This window comes from Oncorhynchus gorbuscha, unplaced genomic scaffold (assembly GCF_021184085.1).
Source record: "Oncorhynchus gorbuscha isolate QuinsamMale2020 ecotype Even-year unplaced genomic scaffold, OgorEven_v1.0 Un_scaffold_1605, whole genome shotgun sequence".
NCBI lineage: Eukaryota > Metazoa > Chordata > Actinopteri > Salmoniformes > Salmonidae > Oncorhynchus > Oncorhynchus gorbuscha.
The window spans coordinates 41,010-67,181 of record NW_025746336.1 but is presented as its reverse complement, the minus strand read 5'-3'; the positions used below and the strand labels follow the sequence as shown (position 1 = coordinate 67,181).

Below are 26,172 nucleotides of genomic sequence, written 5' to 3'. Positions count from 1 at the left end.
TCTTCTGATGTTCACACAGGAGACCATGTTGAGACATTCTCTACATCCAGAGAGCATCAGCAGGAAGATCAGAGAGCAAAGAGGTCTCATCACTGCCCACATTGTGAAGACATTTTCCCATTTCAATCAAAGCTAAAAATACACCTAAAAATACACACAGGAGAGAAGCCTTACTCCTGCTCTGACTGTGGAAAACGTTTTAAAACATCAACTCAGCTAAAAGTTCATCAGAAGACACACACAGGAGAGAAGCCTTACTCCTGCTCTGACTGTGGAAAATGTTTTAAAACATCAATTCAGCTAAAAGTTCATCAGAGAACACACACAGGAGAGAAGCCTTTCTTCTGCCCTGACTGTGGAACTAGTTTCTCTCAGCTTTCCCACTTAAAATCACATGAACGTATACATACAGGAGAGAAGCCTTACGTCTGCTCTGACTGTGGCGCAAGTTTCTCTCGTCTGGACACCTTAAAAACACACCAACGTATACACACAGGAGAGAAGCCTTACTCTTGCTCTGACTGTGGAAAATGCTTCACAACGTCAACTGATCTAAAAGTTCATCAGAGAACACACACAGGAGAGAAGCCTTATTCCTGCTCTGACTGTGGAAAAATTTTTAAAACATCAACTCAGTTAAAAGTTCATCAGAGAACACACACAGGAGAGAAGCCTTACGTCTGCTCTGACTGTGGAAAATGTTTTAAAACATCAAAAGAGCTAAAAGTTCATCAGAGAACACACACAGGAGAGAAGCCTTATTTCTGCTCTGACTGTGGAAAATGTTTTAAAACATCAAATAAGCTTAAAGTTCATCAGAGAACACACACAGGAGAGAAGCCTTACGTCTGCTCTGACTGTGGAAAATGCTTCAAAACATCTACTAAGATAAAAGTTCACCAGAGAACATGTGCAGGAGAAAAGTCTTACTCCTGTTCTGACTGTGGGGTGAGTTTCTCTCGACTGAATACCTTAAAAACACACCAACATATACACACAGGAGAGAAGCCATACTCCTGCTCTGTGGAAGGGTGGGCGTGTAACTCAAACTTCTAGCCAAAGGCTGCTGTGTTTAGAATCTCATCAAGGTTAACTGTAGCATTTTAGCTAATTAGCAACTTTACAACTACTTACTACTTTTTAGCTATTACTTAGCATGTTAGCTTAGCATGCAACTACTTAGTATTTTAGCTAACCTTTCCCCTAAAACTATTTAACCCCTCACCCCTAACCTAGCTAACATTAGCAACAACAAATTGGAATTCGTAACATATCATACATATTACAAGTTCGTAACATATTGTATGAATAACAATGCGTAAAATAACATAAGAATTGTAATTCTTAACATACGATACGTCCTACAAGTCGTATTATACTGAACAACAATCTAAACGCAACAATTTCAAATATTTATATTTCGTATAAGAAAATCAGTCATTTTAAATAAACGAGGCCATAATCTATGGATTTCACATGACTGGGCAGGGGCTCATCCATGGGTGGGACTTGGGAGGGCATCGGCCCACTTGGGAGCCAGGCCCAGCCAATCAGCATGAGTTTTCCCCCCACAAAAGGTCTTTATTGCAGACAAAAATACTACTCAGCCCCCTCCCAGACAATCCTGCAGGTGAAGAGGTCCTGGGCTGCCGTGGTTACATGTGATCTGCAGTTGTGAGGCCGGATGGATGTACTGCCAAATTCTCTAAAAGGACGTTAGAGGAGACTTATGGTAGAGATATAAATATTGAAATCTCTCCTGCAGTCATCATGACAATTGCACATTCCCTGAACTTGAGATATCTGACATTGTGTTGTGTGGTCTTTTATTGTCCCCCAACACAAGGTGCAGTTGTGTAATGATAATGCTGTTTTATCAGCATCTTGATATGCCACACCTGTCAGGTGGATGGATTATCTTGACAAAGGATGAAATGCTCACCTACAGGGATAGTAACAAAGTTGGGTACAACATTTGAGAGAGATAAGCCTTTTCTGCACATGGAACATTGCTGGAATGTTTTATTTCAGCTCATGAAACCAACACTTTACATGTTTACTTTATATTTCAGTTCAGGTTACATTGGTAGGCCAATGTCATGTAACCTAACATACTAAATGGAATGACACAGATGTTTTTGTAATACATAATACGTTTTGCTCTGAGACCAGGTTGTCCCTCTGCAGTATTTTGTGAGAATGAGCTAGTAGACACTAATTTTAAAAATAATTTTAAAAAAAAGGTTCAACACATTAACTAGGCAAGTCAGTTAAGAATAAATTCTTATTTACAATGATGGTTTAGGAACAGTGGGTTAGCTGCCTTGTTGAGTGGGAGAACAACAGATTTTTACCTTGTCAGCTCGGGGATTCAATCTAGCAACCTTTTGGTTACCAGCTCAATGCTCTAACCACAAGTCTACCTTCCGCCCGTAACATGTATCAGATATAGATGGTGTGATGATCACTTTTCACCACTAGTTTGGGGGATTATTTTACAACTTTATTTAATGATACACAGTTTATGAAATTAATCCATGTGTTTATTAATTATCTGTAAAACTAGATGAGTTATTTTAGTTACTGATCATGAATGTGTTTGGATAACTTTATTGAAAACTTTATTGATCTGCCAATGAAAAATAAAGTTACATGAATATGCACTGGTCAACCTCTTCTTATCTTTAGTATTCAGTTCTTCATATTAGATCTGACAGTATGAATGGTTCTTATGGTTGTATTCAGTTCTTCATATTAGATCTGACAGTATGAATGGTTCTTATGGTTGTATTCTGTTCTTCATATTAGATCTGACAGTATGAATGGTTCTTATGGTTGTATTCAGCTCTTCATATTAGATCTGACAGTATGAATGGTTCTTATGGTTGTATTCAGTTCTTCATATTAGATCTGACAGTATGAATGGTTCTTATGGTTGTATTCAGTTCTTCATATTAGATCTGACAGTATGAATGGTTCTTATGGTTGTATTCAGTTCTTCATATTAGATCTGACAGTATGAATGGTTCTTATGGGCTGAGTGCCTGGAGTGTTTTTGTATGACTACAGTCAGGAGTTCTCTCTGACCCTGTGACGTCACCAGCACATTAAGTACATTCATCTTAAGATAGCCAGGTGAGACAACCACATATCACAGTAAACACATTTCTCCTCAATTAGTCAGTGTCACATTATTATGATTTGTATTATTATGATTTGTATTTATGGGGGGGGGTACTCTTTAAAGACTTAGGTGTTTCAGACCATTTCGGGCAGTTATTCAAAGACTCTGCTTCACTGACATCAGAGGGAAGCTGGTGCCACCATTGGGGTGCCAGGACAGAGAAGTGCTTTGACTGGGCTGAGAGGGAGCTTGACCTCCTGTGGCAGTGGGACGACCTTGAGACCAGAGGTGGCAGAACTGAGTGCTCGGGTTGGGATACAGGGTTTGAGCCTGAAGGTACAGATGGGGCAGTTCTTCTTGCTGCACCGTAATAAACACCATTGTCTTGTAGTGGATGTGAGCTTTGACTGGAAGCCAGTGGAATGTATGGAGGAGCAGGGTGACATGGGGGATCTTGGGAATGTTAAACACCCAGACGGACTGCAGTGTTCTAGATAAGTTCAGTGGAGACCCATCATTCAGGGCAGGTGAGCCACCTGTTTTGAGCCCCACTGTTTTAGCGATAAAACAGTGTGAAATAAATTATCTGTTTGCAAACAATGTTAAAAAACATATTGAGTTATTAATAAAGCTGCATACAAACATGATTTTTTTTTTCTTGAGTAAGGCAGCTCCAAAATGCAGGTCTTCAGCCTTCTGTGGAGGTGGGGCAAGCCAGCAGAAAATAGGGAGCTTTGCGCCGTGATCGGCTCAGTGTTCTGTCATTCATGGGGACAATACATCACTGCCAAGTCTAAGGGTAGAAATTGAAAATTCAAGCCCCTTGGGTGCTGCCATAGAGTTACATTAGAAGTGCCCATCCAAGAAGGCTTAAGATTATTGTGCCTGCATTCCTAAATTCGCTCTGGCTATATACTCCGATTTCAGACCACTCTCGTCTGAGTGCCAGAGGACAGAATAATTTATGAAAAACAAACGCTCAACACTCCTTGAATACGGCTGGTGTCAGTAAGCGTCGGCAAAAAATGCGTTATTAAATTGTTGCCTGAAGCACAGTTAAAGTCACCAATGCTCTGGATAACATGAACACAGCCTAACCAGCTCTGCTAAGGCGAGTGAAATGTCAGAGTTCTCTCATTTGTACTGAAAGTAGCCAACAAGCTAGCCAATGTTAACCAGTTATCTTGGATGCTTGACTGCCGTTGTGAGGTCAGAACGCTTGAATCAACCCTCCTCCTCCGCCAGAGCGTCCAGTGTGGCTCTGAACGCTCCGAGAGCGATACGAACTGACAGTCTGACAACGCTCTGAATTTACGAACGACCAAGCACACTCTGACACTCTGGATTGATTTTAAGATCACATCCATAATTTAAAAATAAAGTATTTGTGTTTGGTGAGTCCGCCAAATCAGATGCAGTAGGGCTGCGCGAATTTAAATGTTTTCCTGTCCTGCTAATCATTCAAAATGTAACGAGTACTTTTGGGTGTCAGGGAAAATGTATGGAGTTAAAAGTACATTATTTTCTTTAGGAATGTAGTGGGGTAGAAGTAGAAGTTGTCAAAAAATATCAAAAGTAAAGTACAGATACCCCCAAAAACTACTGATGTGGCACTTAAATATTTGTACTTAAGTACTTTACACCACCAATTGCAGAGAATACTGACTGAAGATGTTCCTCCCTACGAGGCCCATGAGACTGTAGGAATGTGATTTGAATCGGACTGTGACTGAAGGATTGGGAAGTTTTTATTTCTCTATATTTGTATTTTGTTTTGATGTCGTTGTTCCCCCTCCTCTTTTCAACATTGGACGTGTATATTTTTATACAGTTTACTAACCGTACAGTAGGTGGCGGCAGACACGTTATATTTGTGTAAATGTCAGTATACCAGAGAAGAGGATGACGCTGCTGCACTGTCCAAGTGGGGAACAGGAAGTTCCGGGTCGAAACGACAGAACTGTGCTGTTGTGTCGATAGTGGTTGTGTCCGTTTCAAATGTATCATTGCAGGTATGTAATAGCATGTTTAAACCTTCTAATGTCGAGAGAATATATAACACGCTAGGTAACAAATACGTCAATGTATTATCACGTTTGGTAAAGGTTTTAATTGTATGTGTTATTTTGGGGTCAAACCGAGTGAGTGAAGAACGTGTTAAAACTTTTTTTTTACAAGTCACATAACTAGACTTTGGGTTTATCTGAGTGTATGTACATAATTTCGTCAAAGTAATTTCATAAAGATTCCACTTATTTGAGTTCGTTTTTACATGTTATTGGTTTTGTGTAAAATGTTGATAATGAGCTGGAAAATAGCCTTTGTCCGAACCATCCTGTTCCCGCGAGTTTACATACACAGTTTCGTTAATGAAAGCTCGCGAGATCAGGATTGTTCGAACGAGGCAAGTCAAATGGCGGGAACGATTTCGGTCGTCTTTCTATGAGTTTATTCGTGGCGAAATGGCGACATGAGGCTGTGTGATAGTGTCCTAATAGAGGGAAGCTAACTGAAGTTATCCTTCACCATTTGGTGAGAGAGGCCAACTGCATGGAATGGCGTCGATTAATGAGGATGAATCGGAGCACGTGTCAAACTCATTCCATGGAGGCTGATATGAGTGGGAGGATGAGGGCCTAGTATGTGAATGTTCTGTAGTGGAAAGACATAGGAAGAACAGAGATATTGATACTGAAAGCAGGGGTGCATGTAGTATAGTAACTAGAGGCCCAATGTAGGGAGCTAGAGTAATAATGTCTTAGAGTGGAAAGTTGGGATGGTGTTTGAGGAGACCACAGAGCCTCATTTACACCCTGATTAACCAAGGCCATAAAAAGAGGTGAAGTTAAACTGGGATGCAGCTGTGTAAATGAGAACTTGTTCTGAACGAGCCTACCTGGTTAAATAAAGGTTTTGTAAAAAATTGAAAGTGGTAGATTGTTAATATCTTGTACTAGTCAGGTTCAGCAAGGGAAGATCTATAATTCAGGGTTTTCACACGGGACTTCAAGTAAATAAATATTAGTGCCTGAAAAGTCCTTGAATTTGACTTGCCACTGTACGACCCCTGATAATTCTTAATATGGTGTGAATGGGAAATACAATTGGTTTTTGTGAGAGAAATAATACAGTGAAGACAAGGTTATTCATAAAATAGTACATAGTGCTGCCTGAAACATACTGTGATCTTGTACTAAATGGTTTTTGAGTCATTTATGTGAATTTAGGAAATCTACTATAGATTAAGTGCACTTATGTTGTGCAATTTAAAATGTGTACTTTGTGTCTAATGTGAATTAATGTATTTACAGCGATTAGCTACCTGATCTACTGAACATTAGATAATTGAACAAGGAAAAATATAAAATATTTTTACAGAATAAAGTGCCAGAACTGTCAAGAAAATAACTTTTGTGTCCGTTTGTCTTTATTACTACAGACCGACTCAGATTAGTTCTGAGGCCGTTAACGTCAACAGTGAGGACAAACCCAGCCTGCCACTCTCCTTCCACAGAGTACAAACCCAGCCTGCCACTCTCCTTCCACACTGAGTAGAAACCCATCCTGCCACTCTCCTCCGTCCAAACCTACAGTCACTGGGTCCTGATTGTGACAGTGGGGCCCAGTTTGCACTGCAGGATCCAGAGATGGCATCAGTGAAGCTGGAAGACTGCAGTCAAACACTGGAGCTGAATGTCAACATTAAAGATGAAGAGGAGGAGGAGAACATTAGGACAACTGTTAGTCATGGTAAGAGCTGGTTCTATCTATAAGTTATCTTCATATATTAGACCTCCATAAGTTATGACCAGTCTATTGCTAGGTTGAATTCTGTAATTCTGACATCACACATCCCTGAACAACTCAAGTTAGGCATACCTCATTTCAAAATAGGCCATGACATCATCACTGTCAATATTGAATTATAATTTGTTTGCTGCACAGAATATCAGATCTCAACAACGATTGGAGAAGTGTTGAACATAACCAGTAGACTACCACATCCTGATGATTTATATCTGATACATATATATTTAATATTTTATAGATCAAGTTGTAGGAACATCTCAATGATGATCAATGGAAACAGGATGCACCTCAGTTCATTTCAAAAGTTTGGGGTCACTTAACACCAGTCTCAACGTCAACCAGTCTCAATTTAATTTTAGAATAAGGCTGTAACATAAGAAAATGTGGAAAAAGTCAAGGTGTCTGAATACTTTCCGAGGGCACTGTCAGACCCCTTCCCATTTCTCCCATTTTGGTAAGTTACAGCCTTATGCTATGAGATTATCCTTGAGAATTTTTTTCAACTTGGAGTCCACCTGTGGTAAATTCAATTGATTGGACATGATTTGGACAGGCCCACACCTGTCTATGTCAGGTCCCACAGTTGACAGTGCATATCAGAGTAAAAACCAAGTCATGAGGTGGAAGGATTTGTCCGTAGACCTCCATGACAGGATTGTGTCGGCACAGATCTGGAGACCAGTACCAAAACATTTCTGCAGCATTAAAGGTCTCAAGAACACAGAGGCCTCCATTATTCTTCAATGGAAGAAGTTTGGAACCACCAATACTCTTCCTAGAGCTGGCCACCTGGCCAAACTGAGCAATCGGGGGAGAAGGGCCTTGGTCAGGGAGGTGGCCAAGAACCCGATGATCACTCTGACAGAGCTCCAGAGTTCCTCGTTGGAGATAAGAGAATCTTCCAGAAGGACAATCATCTCGGCAGGACTCCACTAATCAGGCCTTTATGGTCGAGTGCCCAGACGGAAGCCACTCCTCAGTAAAAGGCACATGATAGTCCGCTTGGAGTTTGCCAAAAGGCACCTAAAGGACTCTGACCATGAGGTTGAGAGGATCTGCAGAGAAGAATGGGAGAAACTCCCCAAATACAATTGTGCCAAGCTTGTAGCTTCATACCCAACAAGACTCAAGGCTGTAATCGCTGCCAAAGGTGCTTCAACTCACTATTGTGTGAAGGGTCTGAATACTTACGTAAATGTAATATTTCATGTTATTTCTAAAAACCTGTTTTTGCCCTTGTCATTGTGGGTATTGTGTGTAGACTGATGAGAATTAGAATAAGACTGTAATGTAACAAAAAGCCAAGGGGTCTGAATACCTTTTGAATGCATTGTAGATGTTATTTCATGCTGCTAAGACTTGTATGGATGACACCAGTATTGCCAGCATTTGTTTTATTCACTGGGCTATCTGGAGTGATCAGAGTGTAGACTAAAGAAGTGGAGTAGACAAACTGCCAGTGTTTTGAAGTTCTATGAAATGAGTCTGTGTAGTTACTAATCCCCTTTGTCACGAGAATTTCTACCCCAATGTTCTAACTGAACTATTTTATAACTCCATCTGTATCCTAGAGGTTGTAAGGCTCTAAGTTTTAATAAACAGAGTCCCAGCATACAAATGATCAGTTCTTTATTCAGAGAGCTCTGCCCTCTCAAGTTCAGAGCCCATCTTTTATACACACATCAGTGGAGAACCGCACCCCGCTTTAGGATGGCTGTATTGTTCCACTGTACACTTACATTGTTTATCATATTCTGCAACATGTTTCATGATTTTCTGCAAGCCTAACAGTTTCTCCACTCTCCGGGTGGGGACAGAATGTCCTGTAAGGAACACAATGTTCTAATTCTACCCTGCCAACGCTGCACATATGACCAACTTATAGTCTTATGTGTCTAATGGATTTCACACAAACTGATACAGTTTCAGAGTGAAATATTTTAGTCATACTTTAAACACAAATTCTACTATCACCCTTGTGATGTTGAGTGGAGGATGGTTTAGCTCATCATTTTCACCACTTTTGCCTCTTATTAGTTTTTGACTCCTACCCAGTTTTAGAATAGTTTGATTCCCCTTCCCATACAGCCTACTGAAATGAATACATACACTACTGTTGAAAAGTTTAGGGTCACTTAGAAATGTCCTTGTTTTTGAAAGAAAGGTATGTTTTTTTTGGTCCATCAAATCAAATGTATTTATATAGCCCTTCGTACATCAGCTGATATCGCATGTTGTGTTAGCTAATCCAAGTTTATAATTTTAAAGGGCTAATTGATTACATTTACATTTAAGTCATTTAGCAGACGCTCTTATCCAGAGCGACTTACAAATTGGTGCATTCACCTTATGACATCCAGTGGAACAGCCACTTTACAATAGTGCATCTAAATCTTTTAGGGGGGGGGTGAGAAGGATTACTTTACCCTATCCTATGTATTCCTTAAAGAGGTGGGGTTTCAGGTGTCTCCGGAAGGTGGTGATTGACTCCGCTGTCCTGGCGTCGTGAGGGAGTTTGTTCCACCATTGGGGGGCCAGAGCAGCGAACAGTTTTGACTGGGCTGAGCGGGAACTGTACTTCCTCAGTGGTAGGGAGGCGAGCAGGCCAGAGGTGGATGAACACAGTGCCCTTGTTTGGGTGTAGGGCCTGATCAGAGCCTGGAGGTACTGAGGTGCCGTTCCCCTCACAGCTCCGTAGGCAAGCACCATGGTCTTGTAGCGGATGCGAGCTTCAACTGGAAGCCAGTGGAGAGAGCGGAGGAGCGGGGTGACGTGAGAGAACTTGGGAAGGTTGAACACCAGACGGGCTGCGGCGTTCTGGATGAGTTGTAGGGGTTTAATGGCACAGGCAGGGAGCCCAGCCAACAGCGAGTTGCAGTAATCCAGACGGGAGATGACAAGTGCCTGGATTAGGACCTGCGCCGCTTCCTGTGTGAGGCAGGGTCGTACTCTGCGGATGTTGTAGAGCATGAACCTACAGGAACGTGCCACCGCCTTGATGTTAGTTGAGAACGACAGGGTGTTGTCCAGGATCACGCCAAGGTTCTTAGCGCTCTGGGAGGAGGACACAATGGAGTTGTCAACCGTGATGGCGAGATCATGGAACGGGCAGTCCTTCCCCGGGAGGAAGAGCAGCTCCGTCTTGCCGAGGTTCAGCTGGAGGTGGTGATCCGTCATCCACACTGATATGTCTGCCAGACATGCAGAGATGCGATTCGCCACCTGGTCATCAGAAGTGGGAAAGGAGAAGATGAATTGTGTGTCGTCTGCATAGCAATGATAGGAGAGACCATGTGAGGTTATGACAGAGCCAAGTGACTTGGTGTATAGCGAGAATAGGAGAGGGCCTAGAACAGAGCCCTGGGGGACACCAGTGGTGAGAGCGCGTGGTGAGGAGACAGATTCTCGCCACGCCACCTGGTAGGAGCGACCTGTCAGGTAGGACGCAATCCAAGCGTGGGCCGCTCCGGAGATGCCCAACTCGGAGAGGGAGGAGAGGAGGATCTGATGGTTCACAGTATCGAAGGCAGCCGATAGGTCTAGAAGGATGAGAGCAGAGGAGAGAGAGTTAGCTTTAGCGGTGCGGAGCGCCTCCGTGATACAGAGAAGAGCAGTCTCAGTTGAATGACTAGTCTTGAAACCTGACTGATTTGGATCAAGAAGGTCATTCTGAGAGAGATAGCGGGAGAGCTGGCCAAGGACGGCACGTTCAAGAGTTTTGGAGAGAAAAGAAAGAAGGGATACTGGTCTGTAGTTGTTGACATCGGAGGGATCGAGTGTAGGTTTTTTCAGAAGGGGTGCAACTCTCGCTCAGTATCTGGGTCATTTGTCGGTTCGATTACAGGCTCAAAATGGCCAGAAACAAAGACCTTTCTTCTGAAAGTCGTCAGTCTATTCTTGTTCTGAGAAATGAAGGCTATTCCATGTGAGAAATTTCCAAGGAACTGAAGATCTCGTGCAGTTCTGTGTACTACTCCCTTCACAGAACAGTGCAAACTGGCTCTAACCAGAATAGAAAGAGGAGTGGGAGGCCCCTGTGCACAACTGGGCAAGAGGACAAGTATTTTAGAGTGTCTTGTTTGAGAAACAGATGTCTCACAAGTCCTCAACTGGCAGCTTCATTAAATAGTACCCGCAAAACACCAGTCTCAATGTCAACAGTGAAGAGGCGACTCCGGGATGCTGGCCTTCTAGACACTATTCTGGTTAGAGACTGTTTGCATTGTTCTGTGAAGAGAGTAGTACACAGTGTTGTACGAGATCTTCAGCCGTTTCCAGCTACAATAGTCATTTACAATATTAACAAGGTCTACACTGTATTTCTGATCACTTTGACATTATTTGATTGGACAAAAAATGTGCTATTCTTTCAAAAACATGGACATTTGTAACTTTAGAATTTATTCATTTATTTCACCACCAATGGTAGTGTATTTAAAAAATAAATAAAAAATTAACCTTTATTTAACTTTCTTAGCATACTGGTAATTGTCCGGAATTTCCGATGACTGACGTGCCCAAAGTAAACTGCCCAGAAGCTAGGATATGCATATACTTGATAGCATTGGATAGAAAACACTCTGAAGTTTCTAAAACTGAAAAAATAATGTCTGTGGGTATAACAGAACTGATATGACAGGTGAAAACCTTGAGTAAAATCCATCCGGAATTTTCATTTCTTGAGGTCACAGATTTTTTCAATGCTTGCCTATGGGATATTCAAATTGATAGGACCCAGATTGCAGTTCATTTGGCTTCCACTAGATGTCAACAGTCTTTATAAAGGGTTTCATGCTTGTTTTTTGAAAAATGAGTATTTGTAGTTTTTCCAAGATGTCCCCCATTAGAAAAGTAGTCATGTTGCACGCATCAACGAGAGTGCGCTCTGTTATTTATCTTTGCTATTGAACACGCTATTCTCCATCTTAAATATTATTGTTTATTTACATATTAGAATACCTGAGGATTAATTGGAAACTTCGTTTGACTTTTTTGGACGATCTTTACCTTTAGGATTCTTTTGTGTGCATGTTGAACTAGTGACCTACTGAATCAAGCGCGCCATCTAAACTAATACTTTTGGGATATAATGAAGGATATTATCGAACAAAACGACCATTCATTGTGTAGCTGGGGCCCTTGGGATTGCAATCAGAGGAAGATCTTCAAAGGTAAGTGATTTATTTAATTGCTGTCTGTGATTTTGTGACGCCTGTGCTGGTTGGAAAAGTATTTTGACGTGGGGAGCTGTCCTCACATAATCGCGTGGTATGCTTTCTCCGTAAAGCCTTTTTCAAATCTGACAACGCAGTTGGATTAACAAGAAGCTTTTAAATTATGTAAGACACTTATATTTCACCAGATGTTGTCGTAGGTGTCCTGCTAGCGTTTGGACATGCACCCAAACAGGTTAACTAGACAAGTCAGTTAGGAACAAATTCTTATTTTCAATGATGGCCTAGGAACATTGGGTTAACTGCCTTGCTCAGGGGCAGAACGACAGATTTTTACCTTGTCAGCTCGGGATTCGATCTTGCAACCTTTCGGTTGCTCTAACCACTAGGCTACCTGTCACCCGGTATGGCCAGAAGAGGACTGGTCACCACTCTGAGCCTGGTTTCTCTCTCGGTTTCTTCCTAGGTTACTGCTTTCTAGGGAGTTTTTTGTGGCCACTGTGCTTCTACATGTATTCCTTTGTCTGTACAAATTAAGTGGAACGTAGCTACCTTTCACGTGAGCACGCCAGACCGAGGCTGTGGCACTCTGCCAGACCACTCACTCATAGAGCCCTTATGAGCCCCTCCTTTAGAGTAGAATCCTCAAAACAGCTAAATACTGTTGACATCTAGTGGAAACCTTGGGAAGTTAAAAATAACTAACATCACACGGTATCTTCAATAGGAGCTGAGTTGAATAACTACAAACCTCAGATTTCCCACTTCCTGGTAGGATTTTTTTTCTCAGGATTTTACCTGAAATATGAGTTCTGTTATACTCACATACATCATTCAAACAGTTTTAGAAACGTCAGAGTGTTTTATATCCAAATGTTGTATTTATATGCATATTCTAGCTTTTTCGGCTGAGTAGCAGGCAGCTTAATTTGGGCACGTTTTTCATACAAGCTACCCAATACTGCCCCCTACCCCAAAGAAGTTAACTTCACTAGGGTAGGGGGCAGCATTTGGAATTTTGGATGAAAAGCGTGCCCAAATTAAACTGCCTGCTACTCGGGCCCATAAGCTAGGATATGCATATAATTAGTAGATTTGGATAGAAAACACTGTTAAAATAATGACTGAGTATAACAGAACTGATATGGCAGGCGAAAACCAGAGGAAAATCCAACCAGGAAGTACTATTATTTTGAAAGGCTGTTTTTCCATTGAAAGCCTATCCACCATACAAAGACCTAGGACCCAGTGGAAATCTGTCTTCCTCAACATGTGACCAGTCTTTAGGCATTGTTTCAGATCTCTATGGCTTCCTCAACACGTGACCAGTCTTTAGGCATTGTTTCAGGCTTTTACTCTGAAAAATGAGGGAGATACACCGCTTTCAATGAGAGGACAGTGGAAATTTCCATCCATGAGCCAGGCACGTGATCGGGAGCGCGCATTTCTTGTTTACCTTTTTCCATTGACGAAGCTTTTGTCCGGTTGAAATATTATTGATTATTTATGACAACGGGAACCTGAAGATTGAGTTTAAACATCGTTTGACATGTTTCTACTGTCTTTTATTGTGTTTTTTTAACTTTTCGAGAGTGCTTATTGTGCCTTTGGATTTCTGAACTAAACGCACCAACAAAACGGAGGTGTTTGGAAATAAAGATTAACTTTTTCGAAGAAAACAAACATTTATTGTCGAACACGGAGACCTGGGAGTGCCCCCAGATGAAGATCATCAAAGGTAAGTGATTAATTTTAATGCTATTTCTGACTTTTATGAGACCTCTCCTTGGCTGGAAAATGACTGTATGGTTTTTTTCTGTGACTAGGTGCTGACCTAACATAATCGCTCTGGATAAGAGCGTCTGCTAAATGACTTAAATGTAAATGTAAATGTTTGGTGTGCTTTCGCCGTAAAGCCTATTTGAAATTGAACACTGTGGCTGGATTTACAAGAAGTTTATCTTTAAAATGGTGTAAAATAATTTTAATTATGGGATTTGAACCAGACAGGTTAAGCACTTTGTGACAACTACTGATGTAAAAAGTGCTTCATAAAATACATTTGATTAACGTGTATATCACACCAAGTGACTGTTTTTTCTGTTGTTCACACAGGATACCATGTTGAGACATTCTCCACATCCAAAGAGCAACAGCAGGAAGATCAGAGAGCAAAGAGGTCTCATCACTGCCCACATTGTGAAGAGATTTTCCCATTTCTATCAAAGCTAAAAACACACCAACATATACACACAGGAGAGAAGCCTTATTCCTGCTCTGACTGTGGAAAATGTTTTAAAACATCAAATGAGCTAAAACGTCATCAGACAACACACACAGGAGAGAAGCCTTTCTTCTGCCCTGACTGTGGAACTAGTTTCTCTCAGCTTTCCCACTTAAAATCACATGAACGTATACATACAGGGGAGAAGCCTTATTCCTGCTCTGACTGTGGAAAATACTTCACAACATCAACTCATCTAAAAGTTCATCAGAGAACACACACCGGGGAGAAGCCATACTCCTGCTCTGACTGTGGAAAATGCTTCAAAACATCATATCTAAAACTTCATCAGAGAACACACACAGGAGAGAAGCCTTATTCCTGCTCTGACTGTGGAAAACGTTTTAAAACATCAAATGAGCTAAAAGTTCACCGGAGAACACACACAGGAGAGAAGCCTTACGTCTGCTCTGACTGTGGGATGAGTTTCTCTCTCCAGAGCAACTTAAAAAGACACCAACTTATACACACTGGTGAGAAGCCTTACGTCTGCTCTGACTGTGGGGTTAGTTTCTCTCGACTGGATACCTTAAAAACACACCAATGTATTCTTACAGGAGAAAAACCTTACTACTGCCCTGACTGTGGGGAGAGATTCTCTCAAAAGACCAACTTAAAAGTTCACCAGAGAACACACACAGGAGACAAGCCGTTTTACTGCTCTGAGTGTGGAACTAGTTTCTCTAAATTTTCCATCTTAAAAACACATGAACTTATACATACAGGAGAGAAGCCTTACATCTGCTCTGACTGAGGAAAATGTTTTAAAACATCAACTGAGCTAAAAGTTCACCAGAGATCACACACAGGAGAGAATCCTTACTTCTGCTTTGACTGTGGGAAGAGTTTCTCTCACCAGAGCAACTTAAAAACACACCAACGTATACATTAACTTCATGTTACCCTCTGTTATTCTTCTCATTTTGAAAACAAACACTAGTCTGCCAATTGACTGGGTGGTACTGCTTCCCTCTCAGCCTGGTCTGTCTCTGTCTGTAGGGAGAGTTTCAACTGTGCAGCTTAAAAACACACCAACGTTTACACGTAGGAGAGAAGCCTTACTCCTGCTCTGTGGAAGGGTGGGCCTGTAAACTCAAACGTCATGCCAAAGGTTGAGTGTTTGAATCTCATCATGGAGGACTTTAACATTTTAGCTAATTACCAACTTGGCAACTACTTACTACTATTACTTAGCATGTTAGCTACCCTTTCTCCTGAACCCATTTAACTCTATCTTAAACCCCTCACCCCTAACCAAGCTAACGTCAGCAACAACAAATTGGAATTCGTAACATATCATACATGTCACAAGTTCGTAACATATTGTATGAATAGCAATGCGTAAAATAACATACAAATTGGAATTCTTAACATACGATACGTCCTGCAAGTCGTATTATACTGAACAACAATCTAAACGTAACAATTTCAAAGATTTACAGTTTGTATGAGGAAATCAGTCAAATGAAATAAATGAGGCCTTAATCTATGGATTTCACATGACTGGGCAGGGGCTGTGAAATCCATACTGAATGGAGTGGCACGGATGTTTTTGTAATATATAATACGTTTTGCTCTGAGACCAGGTTGTCCCTCTGCAGTATTCTGTGGGAAGGAGCTAGTAGACACTTTTTTTATTGAACCTTTATTTAACTAGGCAAGTCAGTTAAGAACAAATTCTTATTTACAATGATGGCCTAGGAACAGTGGATTAACTGCCTTGTTCAGAGGCAGAACAACAGATTTTTACCTTGTCAGCTCGGGGATTCTATTTAGTAACCTTTTGGTTACTGACCCAATGCTCTAACCACTAGGCTACCTTCCGCCCCTAACATGTATCAGATAGAGATGGTGTGATGATCACTTTTCACCATTAGTTTGGGGGGGATTGGTTTACAACTTTATTTAATGATACACAGTTTATGAAATGAATACATGTGTTTATTAATTGTCTTTAAAGCTAGATGAGTTATTTTAGTTACTGATCATGAATGTGTTTGGATAACTGCATTCAAGCAAACTTTATTGATCTGCCAATGAGAAATAAAGTTACATGAATATGTACTGGTCAACCTCTTCTTCTCTTTAGTATTCAGTTCTTCATGTTAGATCTGACAGTATGAATGGTTCTTATGGTTGTATTCAGTTCTTCATATTAGATCTGACAGTATGAATGGTTCTTATGGTTGTATTCAGTTCTTCATATTAGATCTGACAGTATGAATGGTTCTTAGGTTGTATTCAGTTCTTCATATTAGATCTGACAGTAGGACAGAGAAGTGATTTGACTGGGCTGACTGGGCTGAGGGAGCTTGACCTCCTGTAGCAGTGGGACGGCCATGAGACCAGAGGTGGCAGAACTGAGTGCTCGGGTTGGGATACAAGGTTTGAGCCTGAAAGTAGAGATGGGGCAGTTCCTCTTGCTGCACCGTAAGTAAACACCATTGTCTTGTAGTGGATGTGAGCTTTGACTGGAAGCCAGTGGAATGTATGGAGGAGCAGGGTGACATGGGGGATCTTGGGAAGGTTAAACACCCAGACGGAGTTCAGTGGAGATCATTCAGGGCAGGTGAGCCACCTGTTTTAAGCCCCAGTTATAGCAGTAAAACAGTGTGAAATAAATTATCTGTTCGATCATGTCAACATCATACTTTCAACATCTGAGATAGCAGTCATCATCATGAATCAAGCCCACAATCTACTGGCAAATCCTTTTGAATCTTTGTCATATGAAGAGAAATTATAGATAAAATGTATCCGTGCTCATCGGCCATTGGACATAAACATCACACAACAAATTGCAAATTCAACAATGAGTTGCAAAGGAATCATTAGCCTGCTATTCAGTGGAGTGGCTGTGTGGTCCCAAGTCTAAGGGGCTCTTTTCCTAGTTTAAAACTGTAAACATTCAACATTGGCCATGCTGTCAATGGAGCTTGATTTGTGCCACGCTCAAATCAACTTAACTCGGTACTGCAAAATCTGACTTGTGTGAGTTCAAAACAACTGGGAGCTTGGGGAAAAACAAGCAACAACTGAGAAAATATGTTTTGAACTTTCATCCAACTCGGAATTGTAAATTGGGAACTATCTCTGTATTACCCACATTAAAACACCTAGTTAGAGCAGAGAGGACAGAGCATGTGGCTTTGCAACACACAGGTGTTTCATCTCCACACTGGGATGATTTTAACAGTGCAACGTCACACAGCCTCATGCCTCTCAGGTAGGAGGGTACCAGAAATGGTCCTTAATTTATAAACACAATTTTTCTCCACACAGATATTATATATGGAATAATCGGGATATATTGTATAAAAATACCTCTCTGTTTTTAGAATATTGGTTCAGAAATAATGAGCCAACTGGTAAATGCAGAGGGTCTTTTACTCAGTTATAAAGAATTCTTATCACTTTACAAGGTCCCTGTAACACCTAAAGATTTTGCAATTGTTTTAGATGCCATTCCCTCAGGTGTTGCTATGTTATTCAGGAACGTGTCAGGACCTGACCCTCAGAGCCTACCTTCAGTAGGAAAGATTTGTTTCTCTTTTGGTCCATTCAACAACAGAGCGATACGATCCTTGTTTCAGCAGGATGTTGTATCTATACCTTATCATTCCTTATTGGAATGGATTTATTGATAATATCTGTTAGAAAAAAGTTTGGATGTTGCCACACACATACCTACTTGTTAACAAAATTAAGGAAGTTTCCTTTAAAATTATTCATAAATATTAGTCTGCCAACCACTATATGAAGAAGTTTAAGGAAAACATCAACTCAAATTGCTCCTTTTGTAATGACCACCCAGAAACAGTGTTGCATCTTTTTTGGCATTGTATGCATGTAAGAAAACTGTGGCAAGACATCAGTAGGTTTATAATTGAACACATTTATGAATATTTTACACTATTGTGGAGAGATGTACTGTTTGGATTCTTTACATACAACATAAATAAGCTGAAACATTTTTCTGTAATTAATTTCATTATTCTTTTGGCCAAATTTCATATACACAAATGTAAATTTACAAACAGAAAACCACATTTTCGTACCCTACAAAAAGGAAATTGAACTGTATTTTAAGACTGTTAAATGCTCTACTAACAAAAAAGCTATTAGAATTGTAAGTATATGCATGTCCCTTAAGGTCCTTGTGTAATTGTAATGTGATATTGTACCCCCTAGCTCGATTATCCATTGTTCGTAATCTATGTATGCTTGTGTTCCCTCATGTGCTTTATGTATTGATTTGATGTTAATAAAATAAAAAATAATTATAATAATAAAATAAAATGTACACAAATATATCGTGTCTGCCGCCACCTACTGTAAGGTTAGTAAACTGTAGACGAAAATACATTTCCTTTGCGGAAAAGGGGAGGGGGAACAACGACCTCAAAACCAAATACATAAATAGATAAATAACAACATCCCACTCGTTCAGTCACAGTCCTATTCAAATCACATCCCTACACAGTCTCATGGGCCTCGTAGGGAGGAACATCTTCAGTCAGTATTCCCTGGAATTGGTGGTGTGAAGTACTTAAGTACAAATATTTTAAGTGCCACATCAGTAGTTTTTGGGGGTATCTGTACTTTACTTTTGATATTTTTGACAACTTCTATTTTTACTCCACTACATTCCTAAAGAAAATAATGTACTTTCAACTCCATACATTTTCCCTGACACCCAAAAGTACTCGTTACATTTTGAATGATCAGCAGGACAGGAAAACATTTAAATTCGCGCATCCCTACTGCATCTGATTTGGCGGACTCACCAAACACAAATACTTTATTTTTAAATTATGGATTTTTGATTTTGAGTTTTGATGTCGTAGTTCCCCCTCCCCTTTTCCGCAAAGGAAATGTATTTTCTTCTACAGTTTACTAACCTTACAGTAGGTGGCGGCAGACACGTTATATTTGTGTAAATGTCAGTATACCAGCGAATAAGAATAAGATGATGCTGTTGAACATGTCGTAGTGGGGAACAGGAAGTTCCGGGTCGAGACGACAGAAGTGTTGTTTTGTCGATAGTGGTTGTGTCCGTTTCAAATGTATTATTGTAGGTATGTAATAGCATGTTTAAACTAGCTAATGGCGAGAGAATATATAGTACGATAGGTAACAAATCAGTCAATGTATTATCACGTTTGGTAAAGGTTTTAATTGTATGTGTTATTTTGGGGTCAAACCGAGTGAGTGAAGAACGTGTAAAAAAATATTTTACAAATCACATAACTAGACTTTGTGTAAAATGTTGTTTATGAGCTGGTAAATAGCCTCGTCCGAAACATCCTGTTCTCGCGAGTTTACATACACTATTTCGTTAACGTAAGCTCGCGAGATCAGGATGGTTCGTACGAGCTGTGCTGTAATGCGATCAATGTGGGGGACAGTTCTGATGATATGGAGCGGGAGGATGAGGGCCTAGTATGTGAATGGTCTGTAGTGGAAAGACATAGGAAGAACAGAGATAATGATACTGGAAGCAGGGGTGCATGTTGTATAGTAACTAGAGGCCCAAGGTAAGGAGCTAGTAATAATGTGGAAAGTTGGGATGGTGTTTGAGGAGACCACAGGGCCTCATTTACACCCTGATTAACCAAGGCCATGAAAAGAGGTGAAGTTAAACTGGGATGCAGCCGTGTAAATGAGAACTTGTTCTGAACTAGCCCACCTGGTTAAATAAAGGTGAAATAAAATATTGAAAGTGGTAGATTGTTAATATCTTGTACTAGTCAGGTTCAGCAAGGGAAGATTCTTCAAATGGGAAATCATAATGGGACGAAGCTCAGAAGCCATGACCCTGGAGTTTATGCTAAATTGAAGGGAGTAATAATCTCTGAGGTCCCAATATCTATGTCCATGGATGATATTGTTAAAGAACATGTAAAGGGAGACAGAGTGGTTGAAGCCTAAAGGTTGATCAGTAGGAAAGAGGGTTAAAGAAGTCACAAAGTGCTGTACAGAAACCCAGCCTTAAACAACAAACAGCAAGCAATGCAGGTGTAGAAGTGTGTAAAAACTCCCTAGAAAGGCCAGAACCAAGGAAGAAACTTGGAGAGGAACCAGGCTTTGAGGGGTGGCCAGTCCTCTTCTGGCTGTGCTGGGTGGAGATGTTCATAGATGGTCAAATTATAATGGTGGTTGTCGAGGATGCAACAGGTCAGCACCTCAGGAGTAAATGTCAGTTTGCTTTTCATAGCCGATCATTGAGAGTTTCTCTTCTGCTCCTGCTGTCTCTAGAGAGTTGAAAACAGCAGGTCTGGGACCGGTAGCACGTCCAAACAGGTCAGGGTTCCATGACAGCAGGCAGAACAGTTGAAACTGGATCAGCAACGGTGAATCATCACAGTATTTTTAAGTGCCAAAGAATTGGACATGTAGCTGTTGACTGATGGAGATTCCATGGCTGGTCCTGTAGTAAGAGGACCTACTGTCAGACTGATGGAGCTTCCATGGCTGGTCCTGTAGTAAGAGGACCTACTGTCAGACTGATGGAGCTTCCATGGCTGGTCCTGTAGTAAGAGGACCTACTGTCAGACTGATGGAGAGGCTTCAGACTGATGGAGACCTACTGTCAGACTGATGGAGCTTCCATGGCTGGTCCCGTAGTAAGAGGACCTACTGTCAGACTGATGGAGCTTCCATGGTTGGTCCCGTAGTAAGAGGACCTACTGTCAGACTGATGGAGCTTCCATGGTTGATCCCGTAGTAAGAGGACCTACTGTCAGACTGATGGAGCTTCCATGGCTGGTCCCGTAGTAAGAGGACCTACTGTCAGACTGATGGAGCTTCCATGGCTGGTCCTGTAGTAAGAGGACCTACTGTCAGACTGATGGAGCTTCCATGACTGGTCCCGTAGTAAGAGGACCTACTGTCAGAACTGGTCTTTCTACTAGTCCTGACATGGTTTCGAGGCCTGTTCAGAAATCTTGTGCCCATAAATATGCTGTGACAAAGGATTCTTTAATAGTGAATACAATGTACTTCATAGCATTCATATGTAAGCTTATCAACAACTTGGAATGTGTGAAGCAGAAATACCAGGTTTAAAGTTATCTTGTAAACTGCAGCAGAGTTGTTTGGGGTAACAGATGTTACTGTCGGTATGGTTTTTGATAAGCTGGATAACCTGGGGGTGGGTTCTCTCAGCATGATATAAACCCCAAATACAGAAAGGGATCGATTGATATAGTTTATTGGGTGTGGGAGGGTTTTTGGGGAAGGGGAGGGTGGGAGGGTTTTGGGGAAGGGGAGGGTGTGGTAGAAGTTAATAGGGATTTCTTGGTTTATTTTCTTAGTGCCTAATTAGACAGACATGGACCTTAAAGGTTTGTTTGTGGACCTCCATGATACCATAGGAGGTCTGCATCAACAGACTTCAGTGCAGGTAGTGCCTCATCAGAGAGAGAACATTTCAGTTGCTCTACAGTTTTGAAGCTGAATGTAATGATTATCAGTTCTTTACATGTGTACTAATATTCAGACACATTCAGTTGTTTCTATATTTATCTACAATTCAGGGTTTTCACACGGGGCTTCAAGTAAATAAATATTAGTGCCTGAAAAAGTCCTTGAATTTGACTTGCCACTGTACGACCCCTGATAATTCTTAATATGGTGTGAATGGGAAATACATTTGGTTTTTGTGAGAGAAATAATACAGTGAAGACAAGGTTATTCATAAAATAGTACATAGTGCTGCCTGAAACATACTGTGATCTTGTACTAAATGGTTTTGAGTCATTTATGCATTTATGTGAATTTAGGAAATCCACTATAGATTAAGTGCACTTATGTTGTGATATTTAAAATGTGTACTTTGTGTCTTAATGTGAATGAATGTTTTGTCAAGGATTATCTACCTGATCTACTGAAATTAGATAATTGAACATGAAAAAATAGAAAATATTTTTACAGAATAAAGTGCCAGAACTGTCAAGAAAATAACTTTTGTGTCCGTTTGTCTTTATTACTACAGACCGACTCAGATTAAGTCTGAGGCCGTTAATGTCAACAGTGAGGACAAACCCAGCCTGCCACTCTCCTTCCACACTGAGTACAAACCCAGCCTGCCACTCTCCTTCCACACTGAGTAGAAACCTACAGTCACTGGGTCCAGATTGTGACAGTGGAGCCCAGTTTGCAATGCAGGATCCAGAGATTACATCAGTGAAGCTGGAAGACTGCAGTCAAACACTGGAGCTGAATGTCAACATTAAAGATGAAGAAGAGGAAGAGAAGATTAGGACAACTGTTAGTCACGGTAAGAGCTGGTTCTATCTATAAGTTATCTTCATATATTAGACCTCCATAAGTTATGACCAGTCTATTGCTAGGTTGAATTTTGTAATTCTGACATCACACATCCCTGAACAACTCAAGACTTCCCAGCGAAGCAAAACATTAAAAACTTGTGACGTTTGCCTTTGCTCACACATTGTCTCAAGAACGTTGAACATGTTTAATACCCTCAATCACCAAGTTAGGCATACCTCATTTCAACATAGGCCATGGCATCATCACTGTCAATATTGAATTATAATTTGTTTGCTGCACAGAATATCAGATCTCAACAACGATTGGAGAAGTGTTGAACATAACCAGTAGACTACCACATCCTGATGATTTATATCTGATACATATTTATTTAATATTTAATATTCCATCTCATCCTTGAGATGGAAACAGGATGCACCTGAGTTCAATTCAAAAGTTTGGTGTCACTTAACACCAGTCTCAACGTCAACAGTGAAGAATCGACTCCGGGATGCTGGCCTTCTAGGCAGAGTTGTAAAGGCCAGTTTTATTGCTTCTTTAGTCTGAACCACAGTTTTCAGCGACATAAATTCAAAACATTTTTTTACCCCTTTTTCGTGGATTCCAATTGTTGAGTAGCTTTTATCTTGTCTCATCCCTACAACTCCTGGGCTCGGGAGAAACGAAGGTTGAACGTCATGCGTCTTCCGATACACAACCCAAACAAGCCGCACTGCTTCTTAACACAGCGCGCATCTAACCCGGAAGCCAGCCGCACCAATGTGTTGGAGGAAACACTGTGCAACCTTGGTTAGCGTGCACTGCGCCCGGCCTGCCACAGGAGTCGCTGGAGGATATCCCTACCGGCCAAACCCTCCCTAACCCGGACGACGCTAGGCCAATTGTGCGTCGCCCCACGGACCTCCCGGTCGTGGCCGGTTACGACAGAGCCTGGTCGCGAACCCAGAGTATCTGGTGGCACAGCTGCCACAGCGCCCTTAATCACTGCGCCACCCGGGAGGCCCTCAAAAGGGTTTTCAAATGATTAATTAGCGTTTTAAAATTATCAACTTGGATTAGCTAACACAACATGCTATTGGATCACAGGAGTGATGGTTGCTGATAATGGGCCTCTGTACAACTTTGTAGATATTCCGTAAAATATCTGCCGTTTCCAGCTACAATAGTCATTTACAACAATAACAATGTCTACACTGTATTTCTGATCATTTTGATGTTATTTTAATGGACAAACAATGTGCTTTTCTTTCAAAACAAGGACAGTAGTGGATATTTAATATTTTGTATATATCAAGTTGTAGAAACATCTCAAGGATGATAATTGGAAACAGGATGAATCTGAACTCAATTTTGAGTCTCTTGTTTTAAAAAAAATAAAACATTTGTACATTTGCAAAAATGTCTAAACCTGTTTTCACTTTGTCATTATGGGGTATTGTGTGTAGATTGCTGAGGATATTTTTTATTTCATTATAGAATTAGGCTGTAACATAATGTGGAAAAAGTCAAGTGGTCTGAATACTTTCCGAGGGCACTGTCAGACCCTTTCCCATTTCTCCCATTTTGGTACGTTACAGCCTTCTTCTAAAATTGATGACATGTTTTTCCTCGTCAATCTACACACAATATCCCATAATGACATCACAATACCCCATAATGACATCACAATACCCCATAATTACAGCCAAAACAGGTTTTTAGAAATTCTTGTAAATGTAAAAACATTTGTTTTTTTGCTTATTTACATAAGTTTTCAGACCCTTTGCTATGAGATGATCCTTGAGATGTTTTTACAACTTGGAGTCCACCTGTGGTAAATTCAATTGATAGGACAGGATTTGCACAGGAACTCACCTGTCTATGTCAGGTCCCACAGTTGACACTGCATGTCAGAGTTAAAACCAAGTCATGAGGTGGAAGGATTTGTCCGTCGAGCTCCATGACAGGATTGTGTCGGCACAGATCTGGAGACCAGTACCAAAACATTTCTGCAGCATTAAAGGTCCCAAGAACACAGAGGCCTCCATTATTCTTCAATGGAAGAAGTTTGGAACCACCAAGACTCTTCCTAGAGCAGGCCACCCGGCCAAACTGAGCAATCGGGGGAGAAGGGTCAGGGAGGTGGCCAAGAACCCGATGGCCACTCTGACAGAGCTACAGAGTTGCTCTTTGGATCTTCCAGAAGGACAACCATCTCTGCAGCACTCCACTAATCAGGCCTTTATGGTAGAGTGCCCAAACGGAAGCCACTCCTCAGTAAAAGGCACATGATAGTCCACTTGGAGTTTGCCAAAAGGCCCCTAAAGGACTCTGACCATGAGCTTGAGAGGATCTGCAGAGAAGAATGGGAGAAACTCCCCAAATACAATTGTGCCAAGCTTGTAGCTTCATACCCAACAAGACTCAAGGCTGTAATCGCTGCCAAAGGTGCTTCAACTAACTATTGTGTAAAGGGTCTGAATGCTTACATAAATGTCATATTTCATGTTATTTCTAAAAACCTGTTTTTGCCCTTGTCATTATGGGTATTGTGTGTAGACTGATGAGAATTAGAAAAGACTAATGTAATAAAAACAAAAAGCCAAGGGGTCTGAATACCTTTTGAATGCATTGTAGACGTTATTTCATGCTGCTAAGACTTGTATGGATGACAACAGTATTGCCAGCATTTGTTTTATTCACTGGATTATCTGGAGTGATCAGAGAGGAGACTAAAGAAGTGGAGTAGACAAACTGCCAGTGTTTTAAAGTTCTATGAAATGAGTCTGTGTAGTTACTAATCCCCTTTGTCACGAGAATTTCTATCCCAATGTTCTACCTGAACTATTTTATATCTCCATCTGTATCCTAGAGGTTGTAAGGCTCTAAGTTTTAATAAACAGAGTCCCAGCATACAAATGATCAGTTCTTTATTCAGAGAGCTCTGCCCTCTCAAGTTCAGAGCCCATCTTTTATACACACATCAGTGGAGAACCCCACCCCGCTTTAGGATGGCTGTATTGTTCCACTGTACACTTACATTGTTTATCATATTCTGCAACATGTTTCATGATTTTCTGCAAGCCTAACAGTTTCCCCTCTCCGGGTGGGGACAGAATGTCCTGTAAGGAACGTAATGTTGTAATTCTATCCTGCCAACGCTGCACATATTACCAACTTATAGTCTTATATGTCTAATGGATTTCACACACAGTGATACAGTTTCAGGGTGAAATATCTTAGTAGAATTTGAATGTTTAAAGTAATGACTATCACCCTTGTGATGTTGAGTGGAGGATGGTTTAGCTCATCATTTTCACCACTTTTGCTTCTTATTAGTTTTTGACTCCTACCCAGTTTTAGAATAGTTTGATCCCCCTTCCCATACAGCCTACTGAAATGAATACATACACTACCGTTGAAAAGTTTAGGGTCACTTAGAAATGTCCTTGTTTTTGAAAGAAAAGTGTTTTTTTTGTCCATTAAAATAACATCAAATTGACCAT

General features: G+C 40.9%; 1 protein-coding gene across 13 annotated transcripts in view; it reads left to right on the top strand.

Annotated features, from left to right (window-relative positions):
- Positions 1–26,172, top strand: part of LOC124023352 (oocyte zinc finger protein XlCOF6.1-like) — a 97,294-nt gene that overhangs the window by 60,407 nt on the left and 10,715 nt on the right. For 5 of the 13 annotated variants that reach the window (XM_046337866.1, XM_046337879.1, XM_046337863.1 and 2 more), the window contains one exon: positions 22,389–22,673. The exons of 2 other annotated variants lie outside the window; for them this stretch is intronic. In XM_046337866.1, the coding sequence (XP_046193822.1) occupies positions 22,389–22,673 (285 nt within the window). Of the gene's footprint in view, positions 1–19; positions 2,231–5,019; positions 5,137–6,563; positions 6,875–14,223; positions 16,470–22,388; positions 22,674–26,172 lie in introns of those variants that run through there. 6 more of the 13 variants (XM_046337877.1, XM_046337875.1, XM_046337864.1 and 3 more) reach the window with 5 other exon arrangements.